This window comes from Thalassophryne amazonica, chromosome 15, assembly GCF_902500255.1.
Source record: "Thalassophryne amazonica chromosome 15, fThaAma1.1, whole genome shotgun sequence".
Lineage (NCBI taxonomy): Eukaryota > Metazoa > Chordata > Actinopteri > Batrachoidiformes > Batrachoididae > Thalassophryne > Thalassophryne amazonica.
Genome location: NC_047117.1, coordinates 74024569 through 74039517, shown reverse-complemented (window position 1 = coordinate 74039517; position 14949 = coordinate 74024569). Strand labels below are relative to the sequence as shown.

Below are 14949 nucleotides of genomic sequence, written 5' to 3'. Positions count from 1 at the left end.
ACTTTGTCTAACATACAAGTCAAGCATGGCTCTTACGATAACTGGAGGCAAGTCTGTCTATCAAAAAGCAGAATAACTTATACTGCACCCTGTCAAATCACTTTGGTTGCATCGACATAGCAAGAAAATACATATGAACTGCTATCTGCATCGTATTGTACAACCTCTTTCAGCATGTATGTACACAAAACTGTACTATGGTTATTCTTAAACGTAAATTGCAAATCACTAGTATGCAATTTATCTTGATAGCTGGACAGTATCGGCTATATTAAAATATGAAATGGCGTGAAATGGAGCCTGATAGTCACGAAATGGGGGGTAAAATGTAACAAAATGGAGCAAACTGACTCCAAATATGATTAAATATAATTCAATTAAGTACGTTTATTTAATTATTTTAAGGTAAATTGGGACTGATAATGAATAGCTCAGCTCCAACTTGGAAACTTCATAGAAGAAAAAAAAAAAAAAAAAAATCTCATATTATTGCTAGCAATAGCTGGTGCCATCTTCTCTTTTCTATTTTCATCTTGCTTTCTCTTATTTCTCCTATTAGCATGCATACAACCCCTGGCAAAAATTATTGAATCACCGGCCTCGGAGGATGTTTATTCAATTGTTTAATTTTGTAGAAAAAAAAAGCAGATCACAGACATGACACAAAACTAAAGTCATTTCAAATGGCAACTTTCTGGCTTTAAGAAACACTATAAGAAATCAAGAAAAAAAATTGTGGCAGTCAGTAACAGTTACTTTTTTAGACCAAGCAGAGGGAAAAAAATATGGACTCACTCAATTCTGAAGAATAAATTATGGAATCACCCTGTAAATTTTCATCCCCAAAACTAACACCTGCATCAAATCAGATCTGCTCATTAGTCTGCATCTAAAAAGGAGTGATCACACCTTGGAGAGCTGTTGCACCAAGTGGACCGACATAAATCATGGCTCCAACACGAGAGATGTCAATTGAAACAAAGGAGCAGATTATCAAACTCTTAAAAGAGGGTAAATCATCACGCAATGTTGCAAAAGATGTTGGTTGTTCACAGTCAGCTGTGTCTAAACTCTGGACCAAATACAAACAACATGGGAAGGTTGTTAAAGGCAAACATACTGGTAGACCAAGGAAGACATCAAAGCGTCAAGACAGAAAACTTAAAGCAATATGTAACAAAAATCGAAAATGTACAACAAAACAAATGAGGAACGAATGGGAGGAAACTGGAGTCAACGTCTGTGACCGAACTGTAAGAAACCACCTAAACAAAATGGGATTTACATACAGAAAAGCTTAACGAAAGCCATCATTAACACCTAAACAGAAAAAAACAAGGTTACAATGGGCTAAGGAAAAGCAATCGTGGACTGTGGATGACTGGATGAAAGTCATATTCAGTGATGAATCTCAAATCTGCATTGGGCAAGGTGATGATGCTGAAACTTTTGTTTGGTGCCGTTCCAATGAGATTTCTAAAGATGACTGCCTGAAGAGAACATGTAAATTTCCACAGTCATTGATGATATGGGGCTGCATGTCAGGTAAAGGCACTGGGGAGATGGCTGTCATTACATCATCAAGAAATGCACACGGTTATGTTGATATTTTGGACACTTTTCTTATCCCATCAATTGAAAGGATGTTTGGGGATGATGAAATCATTTTTCAAGATGATAATGCATCTTGCCATAGAGCGAAAACTGTGAAAACATTCCTTGCAAAAAGACACATAGGGTCAATGTCATGGCCTGTAAATAGCCCGGATCTTAATCCAATTGAAAATCTTTGGTGGAAGTTGAAGAAAATGGTCCATGACAAGGCTCCAACCTGCAAAGCTGATCTGGCAACAGCAATCAGAGAAAGTTGGAGCCAGATTGATGAAGAGTACCGTTTGTCACTCAAGTCCATGCCTCAGAGACTGCAAGCTGTTATAAAAGCCAGAGGTGGTGCAACAAAATAATCAAAAATCGTCCGAGGCCGGTGATTCAATCATTTTTGCCAGGGGTTGTACTACTACTCACCTATTTTGGGCAGTCTCTAATTTGTGCTCCTGTTAAACTGTTTTAACACGACCCTGCAATTAAAGTCTGAATTTACGGCCGCAACTTTTTAATCAATATTTGCTTTTTGTATTAAAATATAGAAAGAGGAGTTCGGAGCCCCCTTACAGGAGCTGTTGCACCCGAGACCTGATCCCAGATCAGCGGTTAAAGATGACTGAGTGAGAGTGACTTGCTTTTTGTAATTGTTGGTTCTTTCTGTATTTACCAAACTTAAATAAAAGCATGATTTCACATCTAGTTTTTATAGTTTCTGTGGGTCACTTTTTAATTATTGTAAATACAGTAGTGTTCAGAATAATACGAGGTCTGTCCAAAAAGTATCGGACCTTTTTATTTTTTGCAAAAACCATATGGATTTGAATCACGTGTGATTGCATCAGCCAAGCTTGAACCTTCGTGCGCATGCGTGAGTTTTTTCACGCCCGTCGGTTGCGTCATTCGCCTGTGAGCAGGCTTTGTGTGAGCAGTGGTCCACCCCTCTCGTCGGATTTTTATTGCGAATAAATGTCTAAACCATTTGGAGCTTTGCTGCATCAAATTTTTCCAGAAACTGTGAGAGACCTCTAGCTAGACACCATTCTGAAAATTTAGATGGCTTTCAGCGACGATTTTATGGGGATTACACAGATTAAAGGAGTGCTCCAGCCGGTTTAAAGACCGCCCACAGCGTCTGAGAGCACGGCGCGCTCCGAGCGCCAATCGACAAGCTCAAACCCCGCTCAAACAACCAGATCATTTCCAACGTGAAGGCTTTGTTGATCCGGGACATCGTCTAACTTTCACAAAAAAGGCAGAAGGCGTGGACATCAGCACTTTTTCGGCACATTCTACTGTTACAGGAGTTTTTTTTCATGGAAAGAGAAGCGGAGGATTGCGCCACCATGCCGCGGGACAAAACCACCTTTGTGTTGGTCTCACAGGACGGCTTTCAGGTGGCTTTCATACAGCTTCCGGTTGCTTTTCAGTCGTGTGAGTATCCGAGAAATTGTGCATGAGCTGGACATGCCCCAACATGTCCTGTGAGGCTTCATCACGGCGGTGCTTTGCGCCATGCGGCTCCGCCGTGACGCGTGCCGAAAATGTGCTGATGTCCACGTCTTCCGCAATTCCTGTGCTAGTCAGATGACATACCAGATCAAGACAGCGTCCAGTTTAGAAATGAACGGCACATTCCACTGTTACAGGAGTTTTTGTCATGGAAAGAGGAGCGGAGGAACTCCGCGCGTCGCGGCGGAGCCGCATGGCGCAAAGCAACGCCGTGATGAAGCCTCACAGGACATATTGGGGCATGTCCAGCTCATGCACAATTTCTCAGATACTCACACGACTGAAAAGCAACCGGAAGCCGTCTGAGCCACCTGAAAGCCGTCCTGTGAGACCAACACGGAGGTGGTTTTGTCCCGCGTCATGAGCGGCATGGTGGCGCAATCCTCCGCTTCTCTTTCCATGAAAAAAACTCCTGTAACAGTAGAATGTGCCGAAAAAGTGCTGATGTCCACGCCTTCTGCCTTTTTTGTGAAAGTCAGACGACGTCTCGGATCAACAAAGCCTTCACATTGGAAATGATCTGGTTGTTTGAGTGGGGTTTCAGCTTGTCGATAGGCGCGCGCCGCGCTCTCAGACGCTGTGGGCGGTCTTTAAACCGGCTGGAGCACTCCTTAATCTGTGTAATCCCCATAAAATCGTCGCTGAAAGCCATCTAAATTTTCCAAATGATGTCCACCTGGAGGTCTCTCACAGTTTCTGGAAAAATTTGATGCAACAAAGCTCCAAATTGTTCAGACATTCATTTGCAATAAAAATCCGACGAGAGGGGTGGACCACTGCTCACACAAAGCCTGCTCACAGGCGAATGACGCAACCGACAGGCGTGACAAAACTCACGCATGCGCACGAAGGTTCAAGCTTGGCTGATGCAATCACACGTGATTCAAATCCATATGGTTTTTGCAAAAAAATAAAAAGGTACGATACTTTTTGGACAGACCTCGTAGTAGTGCCATGTGACTAAAAAGATTAATCCAGGTTTTGAGTATATTTCTTATTGTTACATGGGAAACAAGGTACCAGTAGATTCAGTAGATTCTCACAAATCCAACAAGACCAAGCATTCATGATATGCACACTAAGGCTATGAAATTGGGCTATAAGTAAAAAAAAAAAAAAAAAACAGAAAAGGGGTGTTCACAATAATAGTAGTGTGGCATTCAGTCAGTGAGTTCATCAACTTTATGGAACAAACAGGTGTGAATCAGGTGTCCCCTATTTAAGGATGAAGCCAGCACCTGTTGAACATGCTTTTCTCTTTGAAAGCCTGAGGAAAATGGGATGTTCAAGACATTGTTCAGAAGAACAGTGTAGTTTGATTAAAAAGTTGATTGGAGAGGGGAAAACATACGCAGGTGCAAAACATTAAAGGCTGTTCATCTACAATGATCTCCAATGCTTTAAAATGGACAAAAAACAAACAAAAAAAAAAAAACAGACGCATGTAAGAAAATGGAAAACAACCATCAAAATGGATAGAAGAATAACCAAAATGGCAAAGGCTCACCCACTGATCAGCTCCAGGATGATCAAAGACAGTCTGGAGTTACCTGTAAGTGCTGTGACAGAAGACGCCTGTGTGAAGCTAATTTATTTGCAAGAATCCCCCGCAAAGTCCCCCTGTTAAATAAAAGACGTGCAGAAGAGGTTACAATTTGCCAAAGAACACATCAACTGGCCTAAAGAGAAATGGAGGAATATTTTGTGGACTGATGAGAGTAAAAGTGTTCTTTTTGGGTCCAAGGGCCGCAGACAGTTTGTGAGACGACCCCCAAACTCTGAATTCAAGCCACAGTTCAGTGAAGACAGTGAAGCATGGTGGTGCAAGCATCATGATATGGGCATGTTTCTCCTACTATGGTGTTGGGCCTATATATCACATACCAGGTATCATGGATCAGTTTGGATATGTCAAAATACTTGAATAGTTGCCTGTGGCATGTTGCCTTATGCTGAAGAGGACATGCCCTTGAAATGGGTGTTTCAACAAGACAATGACCCCAACCACACTAGCAAATGAGCAAAATCTTGGTTCCAAACCAACAAAATTAATGCCTCGCAGATGTGAAGAAATCATGAAAAACTGTGGTTATACAACTAAATACTAGTTTAGTGATTCACAGGATTGCTAAAAAAGCAGTTTGAACATAATAGTTCTGAGTTTGTAGCGTCAACAGCAGATGCTACTATTATTGTGAACACCCCCTTTTTTTTGTTTGTTTGTTTTACTAATAGCCCAATTTCATAGCCTTAACAGTGTGCATATCATGAATGCTTGGTCTTATTGGATTTGTGAGAATCTACTGAATCTACTGGTACCTTGTTTCCGATGTAACAATAAGAAATATATTCAAAACCTGGATTAATCTTTTTAGTCACATAGCACTACTATTATTCTGAACACTATATATACCTGATACTTATAGAGACAACCAATACTCAACATTTTCAGAAATTTATTTTAAGGAAAAAAACATGTCCTGGGTCAACGCCTTTATCAGGTTTAGCAAACAAATGAGGAATTAGCCAATCAGAAGTTGACCACGGTACACATACACATATTCATGTATCCAAAAAGCACAGGATCTGTAAAGTCAGTAAAACATCTGAAAAATAGCTGGAGCGGTCATTTTTGATGCCAGTACTTCTATGACTCCATTTATGTCACCTTTCACATCAGCATCAGTGTCTTCTTGGTTAAAGATTTGGCATTTATTTCTTTGGATCACCCACCAAACATTTCACATGTGGACACACAGCGGCAGTCATCAGGTTACCGTCACACTGAAATACTCCTCAGACACTGAGAAAGTGCATTTGTGTTCCTCTGACTCTCTGGACGACCAGCTTCCTGCACATGCTGAAATCTGTCAGAAAAGCACCCTGATCCAGTGTGAATGCACCTGCAGTCTCACTTCTGTAAGTTCCAGGTCTCAGTTAGTCGTGACTGGCAGGACTGAAGCCCTCCGATGACACCTTACAGCTGTTACACGTCAAAAACACCAAATAAGAAAAAGGTAAACCACAGATGAAAGTGTCATTTTGAGCCGCTTCACCTGCCAATGTGAACACTCTGATGGCGGACCAGGTTACCCAGCACGGAGAAACTCTTGCCGCATTTGGTGCAGCTGTAGGGTCTCTCTCCAGTGTGAACTGCCTGGTGCACTTTGAGGCTGCACGCTTGAGAGAAGCGCTTCCCACACAGGCTGCAGCTGTAGCGCTTCTCCCCCGTGTGGACGCTCATGTGTCTTTTTATGTGGCTCGACTGCGAGAAGCGCTTCCCACACTGAGTGCAGCTGAACGGTTTCTCCCCGGTGTGTACCCGCTGGTGGGTTTTCAGCTGGTTCGGGTGGACAAAAGGCTTCTTGCAGACGTGGCAGTGATAGATGGTCTCTCCGGCGTGGGATCGCTGATGCACCGCCAGGTCTCTGGAGCTGGAAAACATTTTGTTGCACTGCTGGCAGCTGAAAACCCGCCCTATGTTGCTTGGAAGAACTTTGCTTCTGGAATCAGATGACGGGTTCCTGAAGGTGACAGACTCTGATGTTGGGGCTGAAAGGTTTCCAAAACTTCTTTTACTGCTTAGGTATGGAAAAGATGCTGCTCTTGATGATGATAAGAGCTGCTCCTTAGCGCCTCCTTCTGTGCAGTCTTTGTGAGGAGCTATTAAGGATCTAGCTACTTCTGGGGAGGAAAACAGATCATCAAAGGAGGAGGAGTCAAAGCCATCGGTGTCCAGCTCAGTGCATTTCTTCCCCGAGTCACTCGCTCTGTGGTAACTCTGTGATAAAAAGCAGTTATTGCTCATTAATCTGTTATTATTCACCTTAACTTCCTCGGTAGCATCTGTGGAGATGTAAACTAAATTATCTGCCCCAAAAGCAGCGTTTTCAGACCAGCAGGGTTGGATCTGATCTTCCACTTTAACGGCTGAGGCTGTTTCTGCAGTTTCTCCCCTCCAGTCCGCTGCCACAGCCTGTGCAGCACCGCGCACACTGTTCACTGCAGTGTGTGTGGACAGCACGTCCAATTCCAGAGTCTTTCCACCGTTCACAGTCTGTGCATCAATCACAGTAGCGCCGCTGCACTGTGGAAGGGGCAGAGAGTCACCGGGATCTACAAGACACACCGTTTCACCGCCTTTGTCACCCACGTCTTTTATTTCTTGGGCCCTGTGTGAGACAGAACTCCTCGTTACCGTCTCGTGTGTTTGTTCTGCTGGAAGACAATACAAACCCAGCCCGCTGTGTGCGTTTTCCGCTTGTGGCGCCGTCAGGTTCGTGACTTCCTCTGTTGCCTTTCTTTGCCGCTGAGTGTCAGGTTTGGGAAAGTGGTCTTTCTCAAACCGATGTGAGACCCTGACTTGTGCTTCGGTGATGCTCACGGATGCTTGAACGTGGAGAGGGCGGTCGTCCTCTGCAGGAAAAGAGCAAGAAGACGATCTGGCTGCAGGACACAGAGACAGAAAGAAAAAGTCCAACAAAAATCTTTTCTTTTCTTTTTTTTTTGTTCTAAGTCATCCAGAAGTTTAATTTAACGCATTTTGTCTTCCAGATATTTTAGCAAGTTCACACACTAGCTACTCCTTCAGTCAGAGGGAACCCAAAAATAACTGAAACTGACCTATAGGGGGAGCTCTACATGTCTTAGTGAGTCACATGATCACATGCTTTTGAATAATGAGCTGAGTTTTGTTCCTTGCTGTCTTTTATTATCCTGCCAGCCGCTGTGTCACTAGACGAATGTCATCAGTCCAGTGTGTGTGTGTGTGTGTGTGTGTGTGTGTGTGTGTGTGTGTGCAAAATAAAATCATGAAATTCATGAAATCCGGTGGAAACATTACTTGTGTAAAGTGTCTGCAGATTATTAATTTTTGGAACAGGTTGGGCAAAGGTGAACGTCAGGCAAAACACAGAACAATAAATAAATAAATCTTGAAAAAAATTTTCCAAGGTAACAATTTGTGGAATTGGAAATTAGTGTTGGCGGAGGTTTGCGCTCTACAAGTGTGGTGCTCTAGTACAGCCTTTTTTTCCCCGAGTAATTACATCTGTCTTCCAGTTGTTCTAAATGAGAACTGCTATCTGTGCAAATAAAGTACACAATAAAAAGTGTTTTCACATTTAAATATCAAAAATATTTTCTCATTTCCACCTGAAGCTAGTTTGGACACATGTGGTGCACACATTAATTTATTTAACACAGTAGAAATAAGGGCAGCTAAATGGATAAGGGGCCGTCTCTAATAAGCCCCGCCCTCCTTAAAAACAGTTTAATGCCTCTGGACACAAATTCACGTACAGATCTAGCTTCATCCACAAAAGCTGAGACTGTTTCCTTGTAATATTTGCTTGTGATTCTTGTTCCGGTGCCTTTTCGTACGTACTGCTGCTGGAGACCACCGGATGGTCCTTGAACACGCTGCAGCCTCTCAGCTCCTCTTCTAGCCTTTCCTTCTTGATGGTGCTGAGATCTGGCTCCACTGGCGGCTCCGTCATCATCGCCGGCTGATGCACAGAAAACGTGAGGTCAGAAAGTCAAAGTTTAACACAGCAGAACTTTGTGCCATGCTGCTCTCATCAAATCTGAGTTAGCACGACTCCCTCAGAGGCCTTTTCTCACTTGAGGTCTCACTAATATTAGAGAAGACAAGGAGGTATGACAAAGAGAAGAAATAGAAGAAGCTGACCATTGGACACATCGCAGTGGTAATCCTCGACAGCTGAGACTCTGAACTCCCCAGGGAGGCGGGCTTGGAGCTCGTGTTTACAGCGGCAGGATGTTCTTCAAAGTGTTCTATTCAAAGAAAAACAGATAAATGTGATGCCTCCGCAACATCACAAGAAGACAACGAGGCAGCTGATGAATTTCCAGATGCAGGAACACAAAGCAGGGAAAACATCAACACAACTCAACTCAACCTTTATTTCTAAAGCACGTTTAAAATGACAGCAATCGACCAAAGTGCTGTACATAATTTAAAAAAAGGGCACCAAGTTACCCCAAATCGTAAATAAATTAATTAAAAATAACAATAAAATTACGATAGGCAATAAACAGATAAAAGACAAAGTAAAATAAAGAGTAAAAAGTAGTAGGAAATAATTTAATTTACTCTCAACAAAAATATAAACGCAACACTTTTGGTTTTGCTCCCATTTTGTATGAGATGAACTCAAAGATCTAAAACTTTTTCCACATACACAATATCACCATTTCCCTCAAATACTGTTCACAAACCAGTCTAAATCTGTGATAGTGAGCACTTCTCCTTTGCTGAGATAATCCATCCCACCTCACAGGTGTGCCATATCAAGATGCTGATTAGACACCATGATTAGTGCACAGGTGTGCCTTAGACTGCCCACAATAAAAGGCCACTCTGAAAGGTGCAGTTTTGTTTTATTGGGGGGGGGGGGATACCAGTCAGTATCTGGTGTGACCACCATTTGCCTCATGCAGTGCAACACATCTCCTTCGCATAGAGTTCATCAGGTTGTCAATTGTGGCCTGTGGAATGTTGGTCCACTCCTCTTCAATGGCTCTGTGAAGTTGCTGGATATTGGCAGGAACTGGTACACGCTGTCGTATACGCCGGTCCAGAGCATCCCAAACATGCTCAATGGGTGACATGTCCGGTGAGTATGCCGGCCATGCAAGAACTGGGACATTTTCAGCTTCCAAGAATTGTGTGCAGATCCTTGCAACATGGGGCCGTGCATTATCCTGCTGCAACATGAGGTGATGTTTTTGGATGTATGGCACAACAATGGGCCTCAGGATCTCGTCACGGTATCTCTGTGCATTTAAAATGCAATCAATAAAATGCACCTGTGTTCTTCGTCCATAACAGACGCCTGCCCATACCATAACCCCACCGCCACCATGGGCCACTCGATCCACAACATTGACATCAGAAAACCGCTCACCCACGCGACGCCACACACGCTGTCTGCCATCTGCCCTGAACAGTGTGAACCGGGATTCACCCGTGAACACCTCTCCAACGTGCCAAACGCCAGCGAATGCGAGCATTTGCCCACTCAAGTCGGTTACGACGACGAACTGGAGTCAGGTCGAGACCCCGATGAGGACGACGAGCATGTAGATGAGCTTCCCTGAGATGGTTTCTGACAGTTTGTGCAGAAATTCTTTGGTTATGCAAACCGATTGTTTCAGCAGCTGTACGAGTGGCTGGTCTCAGACGATCTTCAATCAATCAATCAACTTTTTTCTTGTATAGCGCCAAATCACAACAAACAGTTGCCCCAAGGCGCTCCACATTGCAAGGCAAGGCCATACAATAATTATAATCTTGAAGGTGAACATGCTGGATGTGGAGGTCCTGGGCTGGTGTGATTACACGTGGTCTGCGGTTGTGAGGCTGGTTGGATGTACTGCCAAATTCTCTGAAACGCCTTTGGAGACGGCTTATGGTAGAGAAATGAACATTCAATACACGAGCAACGGCTCTGGTTGACATTCCTGCTGTCAGCATGCCAAGTGCACGCTCCCTCAAATCTTGCGACATCTGTGGCATTGTGCTGTGTGATAAAACTGCACCTTTCAGAGTGGCCTTTTATTGTGGTCAGTCTAAGGCACACCTGTGCACTAATCATGGTGTCTAATCAGCATCTTCATATGGCACACCTGTGAGGTGGGATGGATTATCTCAGAAAAGGAGAAGTGCTCACTATCACAGATTTAGACTGGTTTGTGAACAATATTTGAGGGAAATGGTGATATTGTGTATGTGGAAAAAGTTTTAGATCTTTGAGTTCATCTCATACAAAATGGGAGCAAAACCAAAAGTGTTGCATTTATATTTTTGTTGAGTGTAATTTAAATTGATTTACATAGCGCCAAATCACAACAAAGGTGCAACGCATAAGTAAGGTCTAACCTTACCAATCCCTAGAGCAAGCACACAGGTGACACTGGTCACAAGGAAAAACTCCCTCCAAAGATATTGAGGAAGAAACCTCAAGCAGACCAGACTCAAAGAGGCGACCCGCTGCTTGAGTCATGCTACCGAAAGACTACAAATAAGGTAAACACAAACCCTACATTACACTGACTTGTGCTCTGTCCTTATAACCATCCATTGCTTTTTTATTTTGTATACTGACATGTCGATTTAATTTATGTGAACTATAGCTGTAGCTTCAGTTTATACTGCACTGGTACTCAGACAGCACACACCTCTGCCAAGGTCTAATAGTCCTGTGTTTCTACCTGTTAGCATTTTGTTTTTTCTCTCTTTCTTTTCACTGTGAGAGGGTTACTACGCTTTTAATCAAGGGGAGGGTGATATGACCTCAAAATAATATTTTTCACTTTTTTAACAGCAACATACTTTATTGTATCACAATATTACTGGTTTTGCACTACAGCTGCATCTCAAAAATTTGAATATCATGAAAAAGTTGAATATTTTTGTCAGTAAAGTGAAAATTTTATATAATTCAAGACTAGTTATGTATAATGTAAAATCCTGCGGGTCCTGTCCAAGGTGTACCCGCATCACGCCCTAAGACTGCTGGGATAAGCTCCAGCACCCCTGTGACCCTTGAATGGAGTAAGATGGTATAGAAAATGAATGAGTGAATGAATGTTTCAAGCTTTTTAATTTAATTTTGAGGATTACTGCCTAGAGTTCCAAAAAAATATGGGAGAAAAAAAAGTCTTAAAATACTTGAATATTTCATATGATCAAATCAAAAAAGGATTAATACAGAAATGTTGAACTTCTCAAGAGTATGTTCATTTATACACTCAATACTTGGTCGGGGCTCCTTTTACTCAAATATCTGACCACCATGTCTGGAAAGCCGCTGCGCACTTCCCAGGGTCGAAATGAGGCTCGAGACGTCTCTCGGCTGCCCACCAACCTTGCACATATTTTTATGTTAAGTTGTCAAGGGTTTGGATTAGAATAAGAGTTTTGATTACATTTTTGAAAAATACTTAAATACTTTGGAAATTTTTAACAATACTTCTGCGTCTGGACCTGGCTCTGCACACATCTGGGAATTTGTACGAGTTTGAACAGTAACACCATTACTGGGATCACGATCCAGTTCAGGAATAGTTCAGATTCATAAACTGTTCAGAACATATGCATAATGTTTAGTCCATTGATACTGATACAGTACTGTACACAAAACACAAACAGACACAATTCATGCACAACACAAGCTTTGACCCGACGCTTTGAGCTTGAAATTAATCAGCATCCTTCTGTACAGCTTTCATGCCATGATGTCACCTCTTCATCTCGAGATAATCACAGTGATTTGTTATTGGATGCCGTACAAGGAAAAGGAAAACCAAAGAGCTGAATGTTTGAAGACATCTGTTGCATTAATTTTACTCATCAATTTGGACAAACACTGACCCAAACTCAAACACTTTAGACACAATGGAAGTATAACAAGCATGTTTCGCATTGATTACTGCAACGCCCTCCTCTCTGGACTCCCCAACAAACTCAATAACAGACTGAAACTCATCCACAACTCGGCTGCCCGGATCATCACCCGCGCCAAATCATCTGATCACATCACCCCTGTTCTCATCCAACTTCACTGGCTCCCCGCATCCACTATAAAAAAAAAAAAAATCTTCTCCTCACCTACAAAGCTCTATACAACCCAGCCCCCACTTACCACTTTTGAGTGAAGTCACACCCACACCATGTGAAGTCACCCCACTTTGTTTTGAGTGAAGTCACGCCCACTCCATGTGAAGTCACCCCACTTTGTATTGAGTGAAGTCACCCCAGTCTTGTAACGTAATATTTAAATTTTGATATATTCATGTAATAAATTATTTATACACACCATTATTTATACACTGTTCTTACTCAAGTTTTGTTTGTGAGATGATGTTTTAAGGTCGGGGAATGTAATTGTCAGGTTAAAAGCCCAGAAGAAGCAGGGAGCACTGCCCAGTTCTGCACATCACACTGGCAGATCCCTAACTTTAAACGAGTCATTCTTAAGCATGGATAGCTAGGCCCAAATGGTTATGTGAAACTCTTGGAAGAAGGAACATGATATGATCAAGAGGGTCAGTGTTACCCAAAGTGTGAAGAAAGCTGCTGGTGAAGAATAAACACTCACTGTTGAAACAATACGAGGACCTGTGAAGGACAGCCTGATCATTCCCTCTTTGAAGTACAAAACAATGGTTCAAACACTGTGACAAATGAGTTCTCAAACTAAGCTGACAAATATACAGAACTGGATTAGTGAAAGTAACTCTCGTGCAGAATCTATGTAACACAGTCAAATTTCAGCATGAGGGGTCTATTATCCTGGAAAATGAGGAATTATATAAAAACATATTCTGCAATGTGGTGACTTCACCTGTTCGCAGTCGGGTCACAGTGTATCTTGTAACCATTGTGATAAATACACCAGAAATTTACATCATTTGTATTGTAGGTGTTCAACACAGTGCCACACATACCCAACTGAGAAACCACTTGGTACTTTTAACATGTATGATAGTTAACTATAACAGCTCCGACAATCAGGGAAAAAATTCTAGTCCTGTGACATAAATATAAGAAACACACACTTAAATGACTTTTAAGTGACCTCACCTAAATGAAGTGTGGTGACAGAAATGAGTGAAATATAAGAAACCCACACTTAACTGACTTTACGTGAGCTCATCTAAACAAAGTGGGGTGACTTCACCTGGGGTGACTTCACCTGGGGCGAGGTCACCGCAAGGTTGTTTTTTCTGATGGTTCCTCTGCTCCTTTAAGTTGTGTTTTATTGACCTGATAAGAACACTAAGTGTGCTTTCAAGTTAAACATCCTCAAAGTTACATAACACACGAAACCATGGGCTTTGTTTCTTGTAAATTATAAGTGTGTGTGTGTTGGGGAGGAGAGGGTGTTGCCGGTGCCCACCTGATCCGGAGCAGGTAGCTCCGTCCCTGTGACCCTGGACCTCCATCAGACGCACTTTGCTTTTCAGGGCCACATTCTCCCTCTGAGTCCTGGAGACCTCCGACCTGACGGCGGCCAGAGCGTCGTCCACCAGCCGGCAGATATCCGCCACCGCCGCGTTGGCCAACACCTCCATGATGGACGCCAGCTGAGCGTGTAGACCCACATAAGTCACCATCCTTTCTTATTGTTCTAAATAAATTCAGCATCAGCCGGAAAATGAACGAAGCCCCGATCGACCAAAACGACAGAAATGTTTGTTGTATCTTCTTCTCTTGAGTTTAATGGTAGGTTACAATTCATTTTAATAGAGCGTCTGCCCCCTAGCGGCGCGGAGTGTATAACACATGGTCTGTGTTTTAAAAACAGATCCACGGGCGTAGAGGGTGATTCTTTAACTACGGGCACTATTGGCCTTGTAAATGTAATTTCCACCACACCATTGCCTTACAATATAAAGCGCCTTGGGGCAACTGTTTCTTGTGATTTGGCGCTATATACATGTGCTCTGATGTCACTGTTTATCTCCATAGAAACTACCCAAACAATCTTTCATACAAACTTTTTAAAGGGACATTACAGTGTTGTGGTGGAAATTACGGCAATAGTGTGGGACAACTACATTTTGTTTGAAAAAATCACAACAGTTGTATGACATTGAATACCCCAATTATGTTTTGATTATTTTACTGATATTTTACTCAGAGATATTTTAAAACATTAGAAAAAATGTTTCTTTACCATTCATTTTTATCATTGAAGATCAAAAGTCTGGGTGTGGCGGACACTGAACATCGCATTGTAACGGACACTGAACATCGCATTGTAATGTATGCCGATGACACCCTCTTACTTCTAACAGACCTAAATC

General features: G+C 42.5%; 1 protein-coding gene across 2 annotated transcripts; it reads right to left on the bottom strand.

Moving 5' to 3' along the window:
* Positions 1–5524: 5524 nt before the first annotated feature.
* LOC117527062 (zinc finger Y-chromosomal protein 2-like) lies at positions 5525–14332 on the bottom strand. Of its 2 annotated transcripts, none has more exons than XM_034189225.1 (4): positions 14040–14332; positions 8804–8910; positions 8501–8636; positions 5525–7560 (listed from the first exon to the last, which is right to left on the bottom strand). In XM_034189225.1, the coding sequence occupies exons 1-4, from the start codon at positions 14254–14256 to the stop codon at positions 6167–6169; spliced, it is 1854 nt and encodes a 617-aa protein (XP_034045116.1). In that variant the 5' UTR covers positions 14257–14332; the 3' UTR covers positions 5525–6166. The 2 variants fall into 2 exon arrangements, with proteins under 2 accessions (XP_034045116.1, XP_034045117.1); XM_034189226.1 differs by having other exon boundaries at positions 5525–7562; positions 8500–8621.
* Positions 14333–14949: the final 617 nt, after the last annotated feature.

Excerpts from the sequence above, each read along its gene's own strand:
- LOC117527062 (XM_034189225.1), bottom strand. The coding sequence starts at position 14,256 with ATGGTGACTTATGTGGGTCTACACGCTCAGCTGGCGTCCATCATGGAG. Across the intron at positions 8,911-14,039 it reads AGCTACCTGCTCCGGATCAG|AACACTTTGAAGAACATCCT; the intron begins GTGGGCACCGGC and ends TTCTTTGAATAG. Across the intron at positions 8,637-8,803 it reads CCACTGCGATGTGTCCAATG|TTTTCTGTGCATCAGCCGGC; the intron begins GTCAGCTTCTTC and ends TCTGACCTCACG.